We start from the raw sequence: 10,859 nt of genomic DNA, 5'->3' as shown, positions 1-10,859 counted from the left end.
AAAGATTTGAAAGTTTTACTTCAATGGGCTAAAAATAAAGAGTTGTTTACATGTTATATTTTATTTCTGGAAAAAATAATCCCTCTTCAGCATTTGTTAATTTGATTATTGATTGTGATGTAAAATGAACTGGTTTTATAATGAGGTGAGCTCTCCACTTCATTAGATCATTTATTGGAGTAATTATGAATATCAGCATCATTAAAAGACTCACTGGCTACGCTCACACTGCAGGCCTTCATGCTCTATTCTGATCTTTAGCTCAGATCTGATTTTTATGTTTGTCTGTTCAGACTGAGGTCAAATTCACAAAGACCAGATACAGATCTGATTTAGAACCACGATGAAAGTGGCTTTATTTTTGACATGAAAAGATGAGATTCAGTGTGACTGGTGCTGTTTGCACTGTCATAGAAAAAAAAATAGATATGAGCCACATATGAGCAGTAAAAACAGATTTGGGTCACTTTTTACTGCGGAGGGAACGTAGCCACGGTGGTCTTTATTCTTATGCTACAGTTTTTATTTTATATTATTTCTTTGATGACAAAAATAAATACCTGATAGAAGTGAAAGGTCACTAAAATGTATTGTGTTTAAGGCTGAATAATAATAATAATAATAATAATAATAATAATAATAATAATAATAATAATGCCATAAATTCAGGGTAATTGGACAGTTGTACTTAAAAGGTTTTATTTTCTCACCTGATGAATCAAAGCTGAAAAAAGGCTCCAAATTTGCATGAAAATCAGAAAGTTATGTTCTAAAACAACTAAAATCATAAAACATGTTTATGGTTTCTTCTTATTTTAGTAATCAGGCTGTCGTTCTGTGGTTCTATCCACCCAAAGAGGGCTCAGAAGGACGTGACAACAAAATCCTTGGTCATTTTAACAATTTAATAGAAGGAAAATGGGACCATGAGCCTCTGTGCTTCCTCTGTACGGCCCACTGATTTTCTCCCAACCCCTAAATATGAGAAGATCCAAAATCAACCATGAACATGTTGAATGATTTTTCTGTTTGCCTTTTGCTTGCTGCTAGCTGCAAAAAACGTTGTAAAATCCAGAGTGTCCATTTCATCCTTTGAAAGTAACCTGACCTAACCTGCAAACATTGTGTTCAGTTAAATGCCTTAAAGCACTTTTAGAAAGCAAATTATATCCTTTGAAAATGTTGACATTACAGCCTCAACCCTTTAAAGCCTGAAAACACAAATTATAGCCAGAAAATTCTCATTTGTGGGACTGAAATGTTTATTTCACTTTCCACTGAAATAATAAAAAAAAATCCAAATTCCCATAAAATTACACTTTATATATTTTTTGTATCTCATTTGGTAAATTAGGTGTTTTTGGTAACTGATAATCCATCTGAGGGCATTTTGATCACTTATCAGATCCTATTCAGAATTATTTCTAGTAATTTATTTGACATATTGATTAGATAGAGGTATCATAAAAGTATGTATCAAGTATGACACAACAGGCCTTAAAGCACGGTGTCAAACTCAAGGCCCGGGGGCCAAATCCGGCCCATGGTGCAGTTATACCCGGTCCACCAAATCATGATATTTTCAAAAAATGTAAACTTAACCTTGATGATTTATTTCATCCTTGTTGAGTCATAAAAATTAGAAAAAGTAGACAGTAAAAATAATTTTAATAATGTTTTGACCTTTTAAAACTCCTAACTTTGACTTTTATCTCATTTTTTACCTTAAAAACTCATGATTTTTAAATTTTATTTACTTTTTTTACCTTGTAAAATCAAGATTTTGACTTTTATCTCACTTTTGACCTTTTTCAAATCCTAAATTTAAGTTTTATCTCTTTTTATACCTTAAAAATGCATCATTTTTGATTTTAATTCATATTTTGACATTTGAAACTCATCATTTTGATGTTTACCTCATATTTTGACTGTTAAAAATCAGGATTTGAATTTAATCTCCATTTTTGACTTTTAAAATTCATTGTTTCAATATTTATCTCATATTTTGCCTTTTAAAAACAGTGTTTGTCATGTTTTACCTTTAAAACTCATAAGTCTGACTTTTTATCTCAGATTTGAGTTTTTAACCTTTCAAAATCATTTACCATCAGTGCCAAGTTTTCTACCCCATAATTCATTTCTGGTGAAATAAGGTTGGCTTTTCATGGTTGAATATCCTGATAGGCCCTCAGGTTAGACCCAAGTTTAGAATCCGGCTCCTGCTGCGATTGAGTTTAAAGGGTTAAATAGTGATTTAATGTTCTGTCAATATCACATCAATACTAGCAGGAAAACACAATGGTTTTGATCCATGTTTACGCAAAAGTGTGTGCCATTCCCCCTTTACGCACAAGAAGACCGTCCTTAAATAGTTGGTAATGTCTTTAGTTTACAGAGATTCATCATGTGTTGGATTTAATGTCTAAAATTTATCAGAAGAAATTAAAAAAAGACTAAATCAGCTAAAATAATAATAATGTTTGCTCCAACAGCGTGCGTCTCTCCACTAAAGAAACTTTAAAAATCGTTTGAGTTTAAAAGAGATAATTAAATATTAAAGATGTGTTTGTAATAGATGAAATAATTTAACAGAAAGTTAATAAATAAATAGGCTACAGAAACGATAAACAGGCCTGAGATGCCATAAATAATGACCAATGAAACAACTGGAGCACCTGGATGGTTTCCATCTTTGTGCGCAAAGTAAAAGAGACATTTTTATTGATGCTGAATGTGATTTTTGTCTTTTAATCAAATAAAAATAAACCAAAGATTCTTCAATCCAGTGCCATTAAGTTTAAAAGCATTTCTATTTAAACGTAAACGACGGTATGTTAAAAAAAAAAAAAGGCGTGATTAACTGCACCAAATTAACATTTCTTTTGGTGAAAAATGTGCTCTTTAAAATAAATTCTATATTTGAAAAATAATGCGTAAAATAATGATTCCTAAAAGTGCTAAAGAATTAAGATTGTGTCAAATAAAATCAATCTGTCTCGTCGTGACGCTCGTTTGTTCCGTCGCAGCGCAGCAGCTGTTAAAAACGACATAAACCAGAAACAAAGCAAACTGGCATTAAAGGCGCTCAAACAGCAGCTCTCAGCGGATCTATTTGTCAATGCAAATTGTTGGGGGGCACCAAACACCCCCCCTCCTCCACCCAAACAGTCCCACACACTGATCCACGCACAAACACGCCGTGCGTAAACTGTGTCCAAACATACCTCCACACGGCGCAGCGCTGCTCCGTCACAAACATCCCCACCATCCGGCTCCATGCTCGGCTCTGCTCGGCTCTCTCTGCCGCCTCATGACTGTGTCTCGTGTCGTCTCAGTGCGTCCATGTAAATAGGTGTAAATGAAACCACACTGTGCCCCCTTTCCCCCACGAGCCCCCTCCCTCCCTCTCCTCCTCCCGTGATCATGTGATAGTGAAGAAGTGGCCCATTAATGAAGCTCCTCTGCAGGGCTCTTTTCTGCTGCTGTCACCGCCTGCGCACGGGACAGACAGAGCGGGACAGAGACATGGAGGAGGCAGCAGCTTAGCGCAGCTCAGCAGCGGCCAGGAGGAGGACGCACACCGCGCTGCAGCTGCCAGGAGAGGAGAGGAGACACCAGCCGCTGCCTCTCGAACTTTTCTTCAACTTCCCGGCGGAGTTTGAGCTCCAGAGCGCGTCACAGACGGGAGCATGCGTGCCAAACTCCAGGCAAGTTTCTGTCCGTGCGTAAAGGTGTTTTAAAGAGTTGGAAGCGGTTGGACAAAGTTTGGAACAAGCCAGTGTTTTCTGTGGACTGAGACTGACCTCACCCCGGTCCGGTTCAGCCCGGTTCAGCAGCAGAATGCCTCGCCCGGGGAGGAACACGTACAGCGACCAGAAGCCTCCGTACTCGTACATCTCCCTGACGGCCATGGCCATCCAGAGCTGCCCGGAGAAGATGCTCCCTCTCAGTGAGATCTATAAGTTCATCATGGACCGGTTCCCGTACTACCGGGAGAACACGCAGAGGTGGCAGAACTCTCTGCGCCACAACCTCTCCTTCAACGACTGCTTCATTAAAATCCCCCGCAGACCCGACCAGCCCGGGAAGGGCAGCTTCTGGGCGCTGCACCCCAGCTGTGGAGACATGTTCGAGAACGGGAGTTTTCTCCGGCGCAGGAAGCGCTTTAAGGTGGGCAGCATGCAGGCCGCGGACCCTCTGGCGCCCAGCAAGCCTCAGGACGCCGCTCACTACCTGCAGCAGCAGGCCAAGCTGCGGCTCAGCGCGCTGCACGCCGCCGCGCACCTCCCGCAGATGCCGGGCGGATACAACCTGAGCTCCGTGTCCCAGCCGTCCGGATTCAAACACCCCTTCGCCATCGAGAACATCATCGCCAGAGAGTACAAGATGCCCGGCGGGCTGGCGGCCTTCTCCACCGCCGGGTACCCGCTCCACAACCAGCTGAGCCCGGCCTGGCCGCACATGTACGGCTCCGGGATGATGGACACCGCGGCGCCCATCTCCATGGCAACCAGCGACTACTCGGCCTACGGCATGCCGCTTAAATCTCTGTGTCACAGCGGACAGACTCTGCCCGCCATCCCCGTGCCCATCAAACCCACCCCCACCTCCATGGCGGGCCTGCCGGGGCTGCCCACCCACATCCCGGCTTTCCTCGCGAACTCTCCCCAGTCTCTGAGCCCCACGTCCCCGCAGAGCAGCCCGGCAGCGCCCGGGGAGGCGCTCTCCTCCACGGCCTCCGCGCTGCAGCCCGCGGTGACGGTGCACTGACGGGAGCTGCTCCTTTTCTACAAACTTTCACTGAGAAAATCAAAGCTCCAAAGCAGAGAGAGCATCAGGATCAGGATCAGGATCAGGATCAGGCACGAGAGACAGACTAAATAAGAGGAAGAAGACTTTTAGGAGTTCAACAAAAAGCAAAAATATGAAGAAAAATAAGAAAAATAGGCCTAACTGAAAAACATTTCCGGATTTTAGAAACATTTCAACTTTGTCCCAACATTTCAACTCATTTTCACTTTATTTTTTTTTGTCGAAGCGCTTTAAAAATCTTCCTCCTCTTATTTTCTTCTTTCATGCCTCTCTCTAAAACTCTCCCCTACATCTCTGTGATGAGAAGGTTATTTTTAGGTTATTTTTTTAATTTTTTCATTTGTAGGGGGACAAAAAAAAATCACCACAAGTCATGAAAAGAAACAGCAGGTTGGTGTCGAACTTCAGCGATGATGGTTTTTATTATTGGATGATAATTGTTCTGTTTTTACGCGCTTATGAACACGCAGGCTGTGCGTCCTAGGCTGCATTTCAATCTGGAATTAAAACCAGAAGGCCTGAAAGAAATGCGCTGAAGCCAAAACATCCAAACATGAGCTTCAACATTTAACACTGGGACAAAAAAACAGAACAGACAAATAAAACTCAGCTCAGCTAAAATGTGTTGGAAAGATTTTAAAGGAAAAGAAAAGAGAAAAAAAAAAAATCAGTTCAGATGTTACAGAGCTCAGACCCTCCGGTGTCATGGATGTTTTGGTACTGGTTCTTTTTGTGATCATGTTGCCTGTGCTTTTGCATCAGACATGATTTGATTTGCATGAGGGTTTTTTTTTTTTCTCCAACAGTTTTGAAAATTCTGTTTTGTCCTAATTGGACTAAAATGCACAAAAATGCCAAACACAAACCTTCAAGACCATAACAAACAGAAATGTCCACTCCGCCTCACATTCATGCTAAACTAAGTCATATTTGATCAGGACTGAAATATTTGACAGGAAAAAGAAGTCATATTTTTAAAATTGTTTTTATGGCAGTTTTTGTTCTTATTTAAAAGTGGTGAATTTTAACCCCTTAAAGCCTGTTGTGTCATATTTGATACACACTTTTATGATACCTCTATCTAATCAATATGACCATAAATCACTTAAACCCCCAAAATGTTTTGACATTTAGTTTTCATCATGAATGAAGTTTTTTAAAAAGGTTTAACCCCAAAAAAGGTCAGGAAATATTTATTTTTTTTTAAAAAGAAAGAAAAAAAAAAACAGTTTTAACCCCTTAAAGCCTGTTGGATCATATTTGATACATACTTTTATGATACCTCTATCTAATCAATATGATCAATAAATTACTGAAAAAAAATCTGAATACAATTTGATAAATGATCAAAATGCTCTCAGGTGGATTATCAGTCACCAAAAACACCTGATGTATCAAATGAGATACAACAAATATATTTGTTTGATTTTATGGAAATTTGGATTTCAGTAGAAAGTGAAATAAACATTTCAGTTCCAAAAATGAGAATTTTCTGGCTATAGTTTGTGTTTTCAGGCTTTAATGTGTTAAATCTGACTCTGAGAGTATTTAATAGATCATTAATGTTGTCTGTCTTTGGCATATCATAAAAAATATTTGAAATAAAAAATCCCCATTGCTCTGTATTCTATAGAAAAATTAAAAATCACTTTTTTAAAATTAAAACAACAGTGACATCACGTGACCAAACTGGCATTTAAAGTGTTAAAATCCCCAAAATGTTCTGACATTTAGTTTTCATCATGACTGAAGTTTTTTAAAAGGTTGAACCCCCAGGAAAGTTTGTGAAATATTTATGTAAAAAAGGGTTTTAAGGGTGTTTTTGGAGTGGACATTTTTGTCTGTAATAGGCCAAACATTGACAGGATACCTGAGGATTCACTGGGATCAGAGCTGGACTGGGAACAAAATCTGGCCCTGGCATAACCGGACCTTTACCCCTGGGTAGGGTTTGAGGTTTCCTTCGACTGCTAAAAAGCTGAGACATAAACGCCACAGATAAATGAAATGGCATGTTCACTCTGTTTTCACCGACCCTCTTCATGTTAATCAGTAATGTTGTACTATAACAATGGTCTTAGTATAGTGTAATAGGAGCTTGTGAGAAGTTAGAGTTATTGAAAAGAAAAGTTAACAGAATCATACCGACCCCACAGTGTGAGCCCACGGGGAAAAAGGCCTGTATGCCAGATTACAGATTACCAGTCCAGCCCTGACTGAAATTAAAATGTTTGTTATTTTTCTTGAAGACAGACTTGATTTGTCTAAGAATGAGGTCACTGACACTGAAAGAAAAAAAGTGTACTAAAAAATCTGGATGAAGATTATTTGCTGACCTTGTTCTGAAACAGCTGGTTTAAACAGAAGTACAGACTGGACTGAAAAACGTCAAACTTATCAGGATTAAATGCAGTCAGAGTTTGCAGAGACTGAACTAAATGAGTGCTGGATCTGCTGACGGTGGGCTGGTTCTTAAATCCAGCGTGAATGAGTTTGGAGTTAAAGACTCTGGTTTGTTATCGTCCCTCCTCAGCAGACTGACTCGCTGCTGCCGGTCGTGAGGTGACGAATGATCGGGCTCTTTTGTGTGTTTGAAGTCTTTTCTTCTCAAAGTGAAAGAAAACTCTCAGATTAATGACTCTTTAACATTTCGGCTCTCGGGCCTCTCTGCTGTTTCTTTTCATGCTCAGAAAACAAAAAAGTTCAACTGAAGAGGAAGTGCATTTTTCACACTTGTAGGATTTTCCTCAGCAGATCACAACATTCACAAACACTGAACCAAATAATCAGAGATTTTTTCTTTTTCTGGAAAGAGTGTGTCCCAGATAGAGGAGCAAATTAGAGAGAAGGGGGGAGATTTTTTTTATTTTATTTTGCATTTCTAAAAATTGAAGCATGGTGAAGCTTTCATTATGAAGAAAAAGAAAAAATGTAAGAAATGCAGAAAAAATATCTTTTAAAACAACCGTAAAAAAATCTAAATTTAAATGCAATATAACAGATGAAATCTCCCCTCTTTTATTCTGTTTCTTACCAAATACTCCGTCTTATTTCCCCTGTTTTTTAATATTTTTATTTCTTTTTATTTCTACTCCATGTGAACAATCACAGCGACAAGAAGATGAACTTGAAATCATATATTTATGTCAGAGCTTCTGTTTAAAAAGAAAACCACTGGAGATATTTGTCCACCGATGCAAGGATCGACTGTCTCTGATGCACTTTTTGAAAAACTGAAATCTAGATGTTTTTTATTCTGACAGCCGTGTTGGTAAAGTCTTTGTCTTCTTACAGAGCTGTAAAATGACCTGCTGTCTGTGTATTTGTACTGCTGCATGCTCCTCCTGTCTGAAAAAAAGTTTTCAGTGTTTGTTCGTTTTTTTGGGCTGAAAGCAAAAAAAGCATGAAGATGAACGGTGGGCTTTTTATTCCCTGCGCTCTGTCTGCTCATCCACGTCCATTAAAATGACCTTCCTGGGAAAAATACACAAAACGGTGGTGAGGAGGCTTTTTTATTCAGCGTGTGCACACATCCACATGTTTACAGGTGGGTTTGGATTTGACACAGTCCTGTCTTCTTGGTTTTATGGACATCAAGTGTAAATTTCACTCCGTTTATCTGACAGCTGGCGGTGTTTTAATGCCATTTTAGAGGAGCAATAATCTTATAAAGGTGTCAGAGTTCACCAGCTCAAAGAGGCCGCTTACTTCTGCTTCAGGAATCCATCTTTTAAGATCAGAGGCTTTCTAAGTCAGGGTCTCGCCCCCCTTTGGGGTGACCAGGGGATGATCTTAAAACATGAAGACAAGAGAAAATTAGAAATAAAAACTAAACAAAATTGTAATTATATTTGTGTCAATAAAACTCGCCCCATAAATGTCATTTATGACATAAATCACAAAATGCGGAAGTCTTTATGTACTTTTTTGTGTCAGTCTCTCAGATTAAAGAGGGACACTGCATGTAAGGAAAGAATGAAGAAAGAAAAATTCCACCCAGATTTTTTTGCATATTCTTCACACTTAAATATTTCATGAGAATAATTTTAGAATTAGACAAAGATGGCTCTGTTAAATACAAAATGCAGTTTTTAAATGATTTCATTTATTAAGAGAAAAAACCATCCAAACCCTATGTGACCCTGTGTGAAAAGGTAATTTCTCCCTAAATCATAATTTAACTGTGAATAACCACAGAACCTGAAACAAGCTAAAAGATCTAAAGAGCAACACATCATAGCGCCGTCTGAAGATTGTTTAAGAATAGATGAGAAACAAAGTCACTGACATCTATCAGTCTGGAAAAGGTTACAAAGACATTTCTAAGGCTTTGGACCCTAGAAAACCACAGTGAGAGCCATTACCCACAAATGGAGAAAACTTTAAACATTGGTGAACCTTCCCAGGAGTGGCCAGCCAATCAAATTGACTCCAATAGCACATCGACAACTCATCCAGGAGGTCAGAGAAGAACCCAGAACACCGTGAGGATTTTGGAAGGTGTGCGTCTTGTTACACCTGGTCTGGGGCTGCTTTGCTGCTTCAGGGCCTTAACAGAACCATGAAGTCTGCTGTCTACCAGAAAATCCCGAAGGAGAATGTTCAGCCATTGAGTCATGACCTAAAGCTCAAGCTTACCTGGGTCATACAGCTGGACAATGACCCGAAACACACCAGCAGGTCCATCTGTATGGTTTAAAAAAGTTAAATGAAGGTTTTGGAGTGGCAAAGTCAAATTCCAGACTGAAATCTGGTTGAGATGCTGTGGTACGGCCTTAAACAGACTGTTTGGGCAAACATTCCCCCGCAGTGATGTGTAAGACTCACTGCCAGTCATTGAAAATGCTTACGTGCAGTTTTTGCCATCAAGACTGGAACAACAGCTTTTAGGTTTGGGGGCAATGACATTTTTATATTTGGCCAGGTAGGTTAAGATTGCTTTTTCCCTAATAAATGAAGTAATTCAAAAACTGCATCTTTGTCTAGTATTAAAACTGTGGGATGAGCTAAAACATTTAAGTGTGACAAGTATGCAAAAACTAAGAAACATGGAAGTGTTTTTTTTTTCCACAGCATTCTCAGACTAGACCAGGTCTTCTGAGCATGCTCCACTCTCACCTGGGAGTTAAACAGCTTAAATGTTGCACAGCAGCAGCTGTGTTGTTCTCTGCCTTCAGTTGTCACCACAAACTAGAGCACTGGTTTCCAACCTAGGGTCTGGGGTCTTCCCCCTCCCCCTTTGTCTGCACTGAAGTTGTCAAAATGAGATTTGCACATATTAACTGAAATCATTATGAAGCGCTGACTTTATAGTGCATGTTGATTGTTTAAGTGCTGGTGGTGGCAGATCATGAATTTACTTACACATCAGACACATGTCTGAAATAAAGAAGCTGTCAAATGTGATAAATAAATCCTCTGAATGACGCTACAGAGCTGATAGCTCCTTAGTTTCTTATCAAGAAATAATGGTTTCAGAGCGATTACTGCTGCCTCGGAGCAGGTTGTGACACACGTGCTCTCAAAAACACAAAAACACTGATGTGCTATAAAGAGCCTGCCATGTCAACACTAGTCAGTCCCTCTCTATGCAGGTGAAGCAGCTACTCAGAGGCAGCACTAGTGTCTTTGACATGGGAGAATTTCCTCACTGTTCCTCTGCAAAGATCATTTCTTTTTCAAAGCTGTCCTACCAACCCAAACCAGATCCTCTATTATGTTTATGTGAAAACAGATTTCTACTGAGTAATATCAGCAGAATAAAAATATGTAATGTAAAATAAATAACTGCATAAATATTCACCCTCTTTAAAGTGACAGACTTAATTCAACAGAGGTCCAGCCAATTGTTACTTGTTGTCTAAGAATCAGTTAAACAGGGATCACCTGAGTGCTGTGAATGTGTCTTTAGTGACTAGTACAAAGACACCTGTGTCTGGAAGGTCCAGTCTCTGGTTAATCAGTATTCCTGGCTACCATTACACCATGGAGACAAAAAAACACAACAAGCAACTCAGAGAAAAGGTTAAAATAAAAAGTCAGGGGAT

At 39.4% G+C, this 10,859-nt stretch overlaps 1 protein-coding gene across 1 annotated transcript; it reads left to right on the top strand.

Annotated features, from left to right (window-relative positions):
* Positions 1-3,840: 3,840 nt before the first annotated feature.
* LOC121513531 (forkhead box protein B1-like) lies at positions 3,841-4,770 on the top strand. The gene has a single exon (XM_041793339.1). It carries the CDS (start codon positions 3,841-3,843, stop codon positions 4,768-4,770), a length of 930 nt encoding a protein of 309 aa, XP_041649273.1.
* Positions 4,771-10,859: the final 6,089 nt, after the last annotated feature.

This window comes from Cheilinus undulatus, linkage group 1 (genome assembly GCF_018320785.1).
Source record: "Cheilinus undulatus linkage group 1, ASM1832078v1, whole genome shotgun sequence".
Taxonomy (NCBI): Eukaryota; Metazoa; Chordata; class Actinopteri; order Labriformes; family Labridae; genus Cheilinus; species Cheilinus undulatus.
The sequence above is the reverse complement of the archived record's forward strand: the minus strand, read 5'-3'. Positions and strand labels throughout refer to the sequence as shown.